This window comes from Desmodus rotundus, chromosome 3 (assembly GCF_022682495.2).
Source record: "Desmodus rotundus isolate HL8 chromosome 3, HLdesRot8A.1, whole genome shotgun sequence".
Lineage (NCBI taxonomy): Eukaryota > Metazoa > Chordata > Mammalia > Chiroptera > Phyllostomidae > Desmodus > Desmodus rotundus.
In genome coordinates, this window is record NC_071389.1 from 196,887,667 (window position 1) to 196,899,240 (window position 11,574).

General features: G+C 56.2%; 1 protein-coding gene and 1 long non-coding RNA gene across 4 annotated transcripts in view; one reads left to right on the forward strand and one right to left on the reverse strand.

The window, feature by feature from the left end:
• ZC3H7B (zinc finger CCCH-type containing 7B) overlaps window positions 1-7,798 on the forward strand; it is a 39,608-nt gene extending 31,810 nt beyond the window's left edge. For all 3 annotated transcript variants that reach the window (XM_053919620.1, XM_053919619.2, XM_053919621.1), the window contains 7 exons: window positions 221-306; window positions 3,295-3,428; window positions 3,572-3,677; window positions 3,823-3,931; window positions 4,175-4,308; window positions 4,430-4,593; window positions 4,881-7,798. In XM_053919620.1, the coding sequence (XP_053775595.1) occupies window positions 221-306; window positions 3,295-3,428; window positions 3,572-3,677; window positions 3,823-3,931; window positions 4,175-4,308; window positions 4,430-4,593; window positions 4,881-5,127 (980 nt within the window). In that variant the 3' untranslated portion in view covers window positions 5,128-7,798. The remainder of the gene's footprint in view (window positions 1-220; window positions 307-3,294; window positions 3,429-3,571; window positions 3,678-3,822; window positions 3,932-4,174; window positions 4,309-4,429; window positions 4,594-4,880) is intronic.
• Window positions 7,799-7,981: 183 nt separating this feature from the next.
• On the reverse strand, window positions 7,982-11,364 carry LOC128780355 (uncharacterized). The gene is made up of 3 exons (XR_008426290.1): window positions 11,108-11,364; window positions 10,843-10,986; window positions 7,982-9,026 (listed from the first exon to the last, which is right to left on the reverse strand). It is a non-coding gene; the product is annotated as an uncharacterized lncRNA (long non-coding RNA).
• Between the last annotated feature and the right edge of the window lie 210 nt (window positions 11,365-11,574).

An 11,574-nucleotide genomic window follows, 5' to 3' on the forward strand; every position in this document is an offset into this window, starting at 1 on the left:
TCCCAATTTTGGAGCAAGCCGCTGTCCCAGTCCCAGATGAACAAATAGGCCCAGACAACGAGCACTTTCCCCGCACCCGCCTCTTTCGGGATCAGGCCCAACTGGGGAGGGGCTCCTCCACCTGGGCCTGGGCTCCACCACCCTGCTCGGACTCAGATCCCCGCCTCTCCTGGATGAGCTCTTTCAGGGACACCCATATCTGCTTCCGCCCCTCCCCCAGGCATGACCCACGAAGACATTGTCCAGGAATCTAAGAAATACTGGCAGCAGATGGAGGCCCACGCAGGGAAGGCCAGCAGCAGCTTGGTAAGGCCCCAGGTCGGCTTTGGGGGTGGGGTCAGGCCTCACCCCTTTACTTGGACATAATTTCAGATTTACCAGAAAATTGTAAGAATGGTGCAAACAATTTGTACATACCCATTTTTGGATTCCCCCAAATGTTACCATTTTACCACATCCCACACTCATTTTGTCCTGTGTGTGTGTACCTAACATACTCATATATAGGAACGAACACATCTTTTTCTAACCATTTGAGAATAATCTGCAGGCATGATGCCCCATCACCCCTAAATACTTCCGTGTGAATTTCCTAAAAATCAAGACGCTCTCTTACGTATTAACTACAGGACCTTTATCAACATCACGAAGTGAACACTGGTGTGACGTTTCAGATTCCGATGCACTGTTACTCAGATTTCACAGGTCGTCCCCAAACCCCGAGTAACACACGGCACTCGCTCCCCTCATGTCTCATCAGGCTCCTTCGGTCCAGAGCCGCTCCTTGGTCTGTGCCTTGATGTTTGTGCAGAGCCGCTTGCTTTGTAAAGGGCCCGTCCGTCTGGCATCATCCAGTGGTTCCTCAAACCTCAGGATGATGCAGTGCCCTTCCCGGGTCTCTCACTGGGAGGCACATCACCCAACTCGGCTTTTTCTGATGATAACTGAATAGCTTGACATAACGTGCCTCCTCTGTGAAGTTGTTTCCCCTTTGTAATTAATAAGCACCTTCCAGGGAGATACTCGAGATCATATAAATATCCTGGTGTTCCTCAAACTTTCATCTACCTATTGTGTCCCCCCTCTGCCACCCCGTCCCTCCTAATCCTCACCCTGGTCCTGAAGATTGAGCTGCTGCATTGTGGCATTTGCAGATGGGGAAAGGGAGGCTCTGATCATTCTCAGACCTGCCCTGGGATTCACGCTTAGTGAAGTAAATCCCAGGTTCTCTGACGCCTTGTCTGGAGCTCGCTCTGCCCTCTCCCAGCCTGTCCCATGCCCTTCACCTCTGAGGGTTCCTCATCCATAAAATGGGACCCTAGTCCTGCCTGGCATCTCCCAAGGTCTGTGTGAGGCTCACAGGAGCTGACAACGCTGCAGCGTGCTGAGTTCCTGCTCTGCACTGGCCCTGTGCCACCCCTGACCCTCACATGTGCCCCAGCAGGTATGTCTCACTGGAATTTAGATGAGAGTGGGGCAGAAGGGGTGGCCTCAGGGCTCAGAAGATGGTGACTGTGATATGGCGCCTCTGTGCCATCCACACAGGAGGGACAACCCTAAGACCAGCCTGGGTGGGCACTGAGCCAGGGAGCAGGTCAGCTGGCCAGTCAGCAGGGCTGCCCGGTGCCCTCAGGCCTTCCCCCTCCCTCTAGCCCCCTTGTTTCTGGTCCTTTCTCTTTCTCTCCCATCTTGCTGCCTTCTCTCTCCCTTCTTCCCATCTTCTCTCCCTTCTTCCATTTCCCATGTGGTTTACTTTTGCTTCTGGGTGGGATCCTAGCTGGGCACCAGTGAGCAGCCAAGGTGAGACCTACAGCCTTGTCTTTTAAAGAGAGAACAGAGCCCTCGCCACCTCCCACCCCTCTGACCCCCTTCATCCTGCCCAGGGCTGCTGCCAGGGTCCCTAGGAATGGGGGCAGGCCTAGCTGCCCAAGGGGTCCACGACAGGTTTCAACCCCCTCTTGCTGCCAGGCCCCACCCTCCCCCCTAAGATGCTACCCTCAGACCTGGCTCCGGAACAGAGCTTCTGTGCCATGTCTGGCCGTGACCCAGGCGTGGGCATTTTGCTTGCTTGCCATCACAGGGTGGAGCCAAGTATGAGATGCCAGGGTAAAGCATCTCTGCCATCCCTCAAAGAAGCATGAGCACCCACCTCACACCAGGTCGCTGTCCTCAGGCTGTTTACCTGAGGGTGGGTTAGTAACCTCCTGGAGCCTCTGCTTCTGCCCTGTCAGATGGGAATGCCCCATCTACCCCCCAGGGCTACAGCAAAGAGCCTCTAGCACAGGCTGAGTCCCAGTGATAAAGGCGTGGTTTTACCTCACCATTGCAATGAAGTATGTTATCCTGGGGCCGAGCCAGGCTGCAGTCTCCCAGCACCGGGCCAGGAGTCAACACAACAAGGATAGAGCCCTTGGACTGGGCTGGGCAGTGCTGGGGACACGGATGTACCCATGGCAGGGGACACGCACCTGCCAGCCTGGAGGAGACAGTGCTGCCTGGAGGGGTGGCCCCTATCTGAGTCTCCAGGGAGCGTGGGGAGGCTCTGGCTCACAGGAGGGACAACTGGGTTGCAGGAGACCAGGCTGGGTAGGCACTTTTCTCACCTCTTGCCTCCCGCTGACACAGGGGTGCAGAAGAGCAGGGCTTCCTGGGGCAGAGAAGAGGCTGGGGCAGAGGACGGGGAGTGAACATGGCAGGGCCTTAGAGAGTCCAGGGCTGCCCCGGAGTCTGTCCCACTGCCCATCGCAGGCCCCTCCGTCCCCACTTGCTGCAGGTGGCTTCCCACCCTCTGGGCCGTGCTCTCCATCGGGCCTGGCCCTCATAACGAGATTCGTCACCCAAGTTTAGGTACTGCGGGAGCCCAGAGGATGGGCAGCTGCCACTTTGGAGAGCTCTAGGAAGGCTTCCTGAAAGAGGTGGTCAAGCTGAGTTTTGAAGATTTCTAGAACAAACCTGGTGAGGAATGGAGAAAGGGCATTCCAGGAGGAGGGCACCACATGTGCAAAGGCAGGGAGGTGTGAGGTCACTGCTGTGCCCAGAGAAATGCCAGCGCCTCTGCAGAGCAGGCCTGTGTGGACTGGTCAGCTACGGTGGAGAGCGCTGGATTGGGAATCAGGAGCCGCGTCCCCCGCCTCGTTCCTGGAGTTGTGGGGGTTACATCCCGCCAGGAAGGGGTGATGGAGTGGCCCATTCCAAGGCTCTGGGCAGCCCTAATGCTCCCAGAGGCCACCTTCATGATGGACCCCAGGGCCTCAGCCCCAGTGCTTGTGATGTCACCTGCCACTCTGCCCACAGGGTGCCCCGCGGACACACGGGCCCAGCACCTTTGACCTGCAGATGAAGTTTGTGTGTGGCCAGTGCTGGAGGAATGGGCAGGTGGTGGAGCCTGACAAAGACCTCAAGTACTGCAGTGCCAAGGCCCAGCACTGGTGAGCGGGGCGTGAGCTGGCAGGGAGGGGGGTGGTGCCTGAGCTCTGGGTGAGGAGGCTGTGGCACTCTGTGGAGGTCGCACAGCCTGAGACTCCGCCCAAGCCCGCCCCAACTGCCCCCCCACCCCCGCTCTGCCCTGCAGCTGGACCAAGGAGCGACGGGTCCTTCTCGTGATGTCCAAGGCCAAGAGAAAGTGGGTGTCGGTGAGGCCACTGCCATCCATTCGCAACTTCCCACAGCAATACGATGTGAGTGCCAGGGGAGAGGCGTGACAGGGTGGCAGTCTTACCTCATGTGGGGGGACTGTGGAGCCCCCGGAGGGCTCACCCCCCAGCTGGGACTGTGACACAATCCAGTGGGACTCAGCACGCTTTCCCCTTGCCTGCCCCACAGCTCTGCATCCACGCACAGAACGGCCGCAAGTGCCAGTATGTGGGGAACTGCTCTTTCGCACACAGCCCAGAGGAGAGGGACATGTGGACGTTCATGAAGGAGAACAAGAGTGAGTGGGCCCTGTGTCCCCTCATTGCTGGACACCCCAACTCTTCCGCAGGCCCAAGAGCACCTTTGCCACCAGTCACTTCTCCAGGCACACCAGACCACGCCTTCTGGTCTTCTGGGGTTGACCGGGTGGCCCAGTGGCAGGGTGTGAGCCGCCCCCCAGTGTTCTAGCCCAGCGGGGGCCATGGGGCAGAATGGCTGGAGCATCCCTTCACCATGCACTCTGTCCCCTCTTTCCCACCAGTCCTGGACATGCAGCAGACCTATGACATGTGGCTAAAGAAACACAACCCAGGGAAGCCAGGGGAAGGGACCCCAATCAGTTCCCGGGAAGGGGAGAAGCAGATCCAGATGCCCACCGACTACGCCGACATCATGGTAATGCCTCATGCGTGCTTGGCGCCCTGCTCTAAGCCTGACTGGGGGCAGCCCGCGGGGAGGGGCTCAGCCTCCGGGCAGAGGTGTGAGGAGTGGGCACCCACGGAGGCTGTGCCCCCAGATGGGCTACCACTGCTGGCTCTGCGGCAAGAACAGCAACAGCAAGAAGCAGTGGCAGCAGCACATCCAGTCGGAGAAGCACAAGGAGAAGGTCTTCACATCCGACAGTGACGCCAGCGGCTGGGCCTACCGCTTCCCCATGGGCGAGTTCCGGCTGTGCGACAGGTGCTGGCGAGGAGGGCGGTGCCGTGGGTGGACAGCGGTGGGCCCGGGGAGGTGGAAGCCCTGGCCAGCAGGACTGGGCCGGAGGGGTGGGGTGGGGCCTGGCCAGACCCCTACTCTGCATCTCTGGATCAGATCCTAGAGAAGGCTGGGACATGCCAGCTGCAGCCTGACTGAAGCTGCCCGGGGAGAGGCTTGTCTTGGGGGAGGTTAAGCTGCTGGCCCTTGGTCCAGCAGCCCATGTCAGAAAGGGCACAGGGCTTGGGCAGTGAGCCCTTTGCTGCCCACAGGCTCCAGAAGGGCAAGGGCTGCCCCGACGGGGACAAGTGCCGCTGCGCTCATGGACAGGAGGAGCTCAACGAGTGGCTGGACCGGCGTGAGGTGCTGAAGCAGAAGCTGGCCAAGGCCCGCAAGGACATGCTTCTGTGCCCCCGGGACGACGACTTTGGCAAATACAACTTCCTGCTGCAAGAGGATGGCAACACCGCTGGTGCCGCCCCAGAAGCTCCTGCTACTGCCACTGTCACTGGGGAGTAGGACCTGGTCTTGGTCGTGGGTGAAGTCCTAGGGTCAGGGGTGGGGGTGGGGACAGAGGGCCTGGTAGAAGGGCCAGAGCAGGCCAGGGCTGGGGGTGGGGGCTGCCCTTACCAGGCAGCCCCCGGCCCCAGAGGCCTCACCCATGCCATCTGCCCCCACCACCCAGTGCGCAAGCCCAGTCAGTGCACGTGCTGCGGCCACAAGTGGTCCCAGGGTCCTCATGCCGCCGAAACCCTGGGCAGGGCTTCTCCCACTCCCAGCCCTCCTGGTTGGGGGGAGAGGGGTCTGGCCGACTCCTCCAGCTTCAGCTACAGCTTTAACTTCTGTCTGCTCCTGAAGGGGGCCCAAAGCTCAGGGCCGAAGAGCCTGGGGTCCATACTTGAATCTGCAGCAGGAGGGTCCTTCTCCCTGCCCCACCTTCATTCCACCCCCACCTCTCTGGGGGCAGGTCAGGATACAACAGAGGGCAGGAAGCCCCACTTAGCTTTAACATGCAGCCCCAGGACGGGGCTGAGACACTGTACTGGCCACTTACCCTCTGGGGCCTCAGTATTCCCTCTGGTTGGAAGAATGGGAGGGGCTGGACTAGTGATCTCTGGAGTCTGGCTCTCTAGGGAGGCTACCAGCCCAACCCCTCTCGCTCCTGAGCCATTGAATGTAGATTGTTTAGATCCTCAAAGCCTTTGGCGATGGCCCAGCCCAAACCCCTGTTTTGCAGATAGGAAAACTGAGGCCTGAAAGAGAGGAGTTATCTGTCCAGGGTCTCCCTCCCACGGCACGAGGTAGAACTGGGGTGCAAACTAGTCAGAAGACTCAGGGCTTGTCATTAGCTGGAGCTTCCAGGTTCTCGGTAGGAGTGTGACAGACAGCCTCTGACTCAGTGTGCAGCTGGGGTCCCAGGCAACCCCACCCAGGGGCTGGGGAAGGGGGGCTCGGAGGGCTAGTCTTGTCAGCAATGTGGAGGGGAAGTCCCCTCCTGAGGATGGTTGTGGGGAGTGTAGCAGCAAAGAAACTTTCCCACACCGCTCAGGGACAGGTAGTAGGGAGAGGTGGGAATGGGCAGGGCACCCATGGGCTCAGGTTCTGCATCAGGTATTGGGGTGAGGGAGAGGTGGAGAGAAGGGAGATGTGACTCTGGGCACCATGGGCCACTCCAGGACCAGACATAACCCCTCTTTCTTGGGGACCCAGCATGGTCCTCTTCCCCCTTCTCCCCTAGACCCAGAAATAAAATTATGACCATCTGTCCCGGCCCCTCCCCCCTGCTCCCCAGCCCTGCCAGCTGCCTAGGACCCCAACTGACCCCCCCAGCCCCTGCCCCCCCACCAAGCCCCTCTCTTGTCCCCCTCGTTTAATGTCTGTGTGCACCCCTTCCTCTCTATCCCACCCCCTGTGGGCAGATCCAGCCTCTCCTGGTTCCCTAGACATTCCAGAATGCCCCACACCATTGGCACAAGAAGTGGGGCCCCCCCGAAAAGAGCCAGGGGCCAAGGCTGGAGTCGGGGGTGAGATGGAGAGTATAGAGTACCCCGTATTTCTCAAGCAAGGATTGATAGTGTGCGATGATAGGATGACGGGCACCCCAGGCCGCAGAGAACCCTGTTCCTCTTGCCGCCACTGCCCAACTTCTCCCCAGTAACCGTGGCATGCATCCCTTCCTCCCCGCCCCTTCCCCCAGCAGGCCAGCACTGCAGAGTGTGGGTGCTGGTGGAGCTGGAGTAGGGGAGAGACCACACCCAAGGTGGGGGCGTGGCCATGAATGTCAATGACATTTGTTTTCCCTGATTCGTGGTGTTGCAGTCTGTTGTCACCAGCCTTGTTTTTAGTGTGTATATATGTCGCCCCTGTGATACATATATACACAGGTATTAAATATATCGCTCTATATAATATTATATATGTGTGTGGTATCCAACGAATCACTTCTAATGAGGGCTAAAGATAAAGAATTTGGTCAGAAAATGCAGCCATCCTGATGTAATTTGGAAAGGTTTTCAGGGTCATCCAGCCATTTTTGAGGATTCAGGGACTAGAGCCGTGGTCAGAGGTGACTGGGGCAGGAGCGGCCCTGCCTGGGCCTACCTCTGTGAGGCAGCTCTTAGACCGCAGCCAGTGAGGAGAGAGCAGGAGTGCTCAAGAACAGAAAATGATCGGTGTTGTCTCCCACCCAGGGGAACAGAGTTAGGGTCCAGATTTTTCTTCTTCAACCTGTTACCCATCCAGGGGCCCTTGGGATCTGGGCCTTCCTGGCCTGGCCAGAGCTGCATCCCTGAGCAAGAGGCAGGGAGGGAGGTGGCGGGGAGGGAGACAGGAGTAGTCTCTGAGTGGTGAGGGTACTATTTCAGTTGTGACCCTGACGGGGAGGCTGGGAGAGTTGAACCAGGGGCCTGTGCCCACTGCCATCAGGCAGGGTCAAGACGTCACGGTGAACATGGTGATGAGGGACAGGCGCCCTTGATGCGAGCGTCCCTTTGGGTGGGGCAAAGGGGGTGCTGCATTTCTCAGCTGGGCAGGAATCAATTTAGTGGTCCTTTTAAAATGTCTGTGTATTAAAAATTTAAGAATACCACACTTTAATATTAAATACTCATAAGGTCTAGTATCTTGATAATAATGTAGATGTTTTAATAACAATTTTTGTCCTTCTTAAAATAAAATGAAAGAAACTTGCTTCTCTTAGCCTTTGTTCTAGAAAATAAATGTGCATTTTGACCTCTGTCCCCAAGGTGTCGCTCCTGTTCCTCCCTGCCTGTCACTTGTGCCCAGGGCCTGGGCTGCTCCATACTCGTGAGGCAGAACTGGCTGGCGCTGGGAATGCTTCTAAGCAGACATTCCAAGGGGTGAGGGGCAGGTCTGGTTCCCTATGTAAACAGGGCAACTCAGCTGACCCTGGCTCAGGCAGCACCTCGGCTGACAGGGACAAGCTGTGCTCTGCTCAAGTGACCCCAGTACCACCCTCTGCTGGCTCTTCTGCAGCCTGCCTGCTCGCAGCCCTCCAAGAGGGCTGTCCAGCAGCACCCACTCCTCCCTGCTTGCACCATGGGCGCATCCTGAAGGGCTGGCTCTGTGCACTATCTGTGTGTGGCTCTTCCAGAGCGGTGAGGGGCCGCGTCATATGCTTCAGAATATGATCTTGACTGCAACCCAGACTCTTCTGGGCCCAGGGAGATCCAAGTCACATGGGCTTCCCCATCATTAACAGAACAGTATATTAGAGGTCAGGAGTTCTTAATGAGGGACATCTGTATCTGCTGGAGGTACATTTTCTTTTTTTAAAGGTTTTATTTACTTTTAGAGAGAGGGGAAGGGAGGGAGAAAGAGAAGGAGAGAAACATCAATTTACAAGAGATGTATTGACTGGTTGCCTCTCACATTCCCCCAACTGGGGACCTGGCCCCACAACCCAGGCATGTGCCCTGACTAGGAATTGACCTGGGCTACCTTTCAGTTTGTGGGCCAGCACTCAGTCCCCTGAGCTGCACCAGCCAGGGCCAGAGGCACTTTTTCAAATCTTGCATTGTGTGTGGTTGCAGGTAATGGAGGGGCTGCATGTGTTCATGAGCAAGCTCTCCAGACAGCTTTAAACTACAGCACAGTGGCCCCAGGAGCAGAGGTCCAAGACCTGTAACTTCCCCAAGGATGGAATCATTTGGGCTTGCTACACAGTAGGGGCTGAGAGGCTTGATGAGTGACCAGATGAGTAAGCAGCCGCTAACTTGATTGGGGACCTTCTGTGTGCCAGGCACTGGGTGCAGCATGTCTATTCTCCACAATAACCCTGCACATTCAGTGAAGATTCCAAGGAACCTCAGAAAGGCGGCAGAAAAAGAACCACTTGGCTGACGGGCAAAGGTTCCTTCAGCACTGACGCCTGGGTTCTCAGCATCCTTGGCCGCACACTGAAAAAAACCAAAGTGGCGTCACAAGGTACTGCTCCCAGAGAAAAAGTGCAGACCCATCCTCGGGCTGGAGAAATCTTGAGCCTATATCAGGACCTCCCTGCAACTCAAAACATAAAGAGTATAATAAGCAACCAACCAGGGGAGCCATCTATAGTGAGAGCTCCAAGCCAGGAAACCCAAGAAGTGCAGACAATCCCAACGTGCCTGCTAGGTGGCCCCTCTGAATGTCCCCAGGCTTTTACATGGCCTCTCCTCTCCCACTTCCCTCCCTGGCATCTTGACCTAGCAACCTGCTGATGTGGCCCCTCTGTGACCATAGGTGATGCCGCTGTCTGGACACCCTGGGTGCAGAGTAGGGGTGCCAGGTGGACTGACTCGGGACATGAAAATTCTTTAAAGGCAGCGAACTTGCCTGGCTGGGTTTGTTATTTAACTTTGAATTCCTCCCAAGATCTAGGCTGTGCCAGGTATGCCGTAAGCACTCGTTCCTGGTCCTAGAAGCTTAGTACATTCACACACTGAAAGGGGCCTGCAGAGGACTCGCAGGAACAAATCTTCAAGGATGGAATGTCATGAAGCTGGTGGGCATTTTTTTTGAGTCATGTAGGGTACTCCCTATCGCCTCTGAAACCTGTGGGCACCCACCCACTCCACCTTTGTGGTAAGCCGAGCTGGCACATGACAGGGTTCTTGGGCCAAGGAATGGTTACGGTACCAGCTCAGCCTCGGTCACCCCAGCCTGCAAATCTAGGCAGCCTGCAGACCAGGCCCACCACATCCTCACTTGCCCGGGATCACAGAGGCAAAGGGTGCTGGAAGGATAAATACAAAATCTCATTTTTAAAAAAGGAGATTTCATTGCATATGTACTTCTTTTTAAAATTGTTTTTCATTGATTTTAGAGAGGGAAGGAGAGAGAAATATCCATTTGTTGTTCTACTTATTTATGCATTCATTGGTTGATTCTTGTATGCTCCCTGACCAGGGATCAAACCCGCAACCTTGGCATATTGGGATGATGCTCTAACCAGCTGAGCTGCCTAGCCAGGGCTTAGAAGTGACATTTCTAAAGGATGCCTTTTTCAAAATTTTTGAGCTTTGAGCCATATACTGTTTTTCTGTATTCAAAAATTGAAATTAATTTTAATTTGGGAAAAGAACATGGCTTTGGGAGGAAGGGAGGGCCACTAGGGAGGGAAAGAGGGTAATTAGAAGACAAGGTGAGGGCAGAGAGGTTCATTCAGAAGATGCCAGAGAGGTTCCTGGCATATGTTTGATTCTATGCAAAAACGGGAATTTGGAGAGCAGCGAAGGACTGCATAGAAATCTGCTACAGCAAAGGAAGCGACTGCTTACTGCATCCAACCAGGAGTGTCAGAGACACAGAACCAGAGCTGAAGGCTGTCACACCGTTCAGCAGTTTTGGACCAGAGATCCAGAAGATCTGCACAGCTGGTTCAAGATCCCACATCAGTGCGTGGCATGATTGACAGCTGACAACCCGCTGGGCGAGTCTGATGCTGGTCTTCAGAGGAAGGTGACATACGGAGCCTTGGCTTCAACCACACATTCTGGTGGCCTGGGAACCATAGAGGCCAGTATTCACCAAGGTCCCCGGGATGGCCTGGGAAACAGGACATCATCCAGGACAAGCCTGCGGCAGGTCGCAGAGCTGGCCCCATTCAGTAGTGCCTACTCTGCCTGGCCTCCCAGCACCTGCCTGCTGGCACCCACCACTTCTTCCCTCTCGGGAAGACCAAAGGAACCCCAGGCTGCAGGTTTTGTCACTTCCCTTAAGAGAACAGACTTTTACCCTAGGCTGGTGTGGCTCAGTGGATTGAGCACAGGCCTGCAAACCTGGAGTGGGAGGATGGTTGCTGGTTCGATTCCCAGTCGAGGTGCATGATTGGGAACTGCACATCGATGTTTCTCTCCCTCTTTTTCTCCCTCCTCCTCTCTAAAAACAAATAAATAAAACCTTTAATAAAATCTTTAAAAAGAGAGAGAGAGAGAACAGACTTCAGGCTCTGCAGATGGTAAAAGCCCCAATTATGCATGCCCCATGCACACCCATGTACCTGGCAAGGTATGTGCACCAGCACGAAAACAGCCCTTGGAGGTTCACAAGCCCGCAGGTGACTGTATGAGGTGCCTTCATGTGCCTGTATGTATGAACACAGAGTTTTTTCCTTTGTGCTGAGCTGCTTGCAGTGCCAGGGTCTCAAGTCCCAGCCCCAGCTGGTTTCCACAGCAGGCCCTGCTCTTGACTGCGCCAGGGCTCCTCTGTCGAGTGTGCCTGATTGTGCGGTGCACGCCCCTTGTGGGCATGGAGCCGGCTCCCTGTTCTCACCTGGCAGGCCCTGGTCATGCCTCCCAGCCTGGGGGAGAACTTCCCTTTGCAAAGTTAGATAACAGCACAGGCTCTCCGTCAGATGATTGGTGCAGTGGCTCCACGTGTTGCAGCTGGCACAGGGCCAGGCCTGCCCTGCCAGGCAGCGGGGAAGGGAAGGCCTGGCTGCAGCCGGAGCTGGCAGGTGGCCGAGCT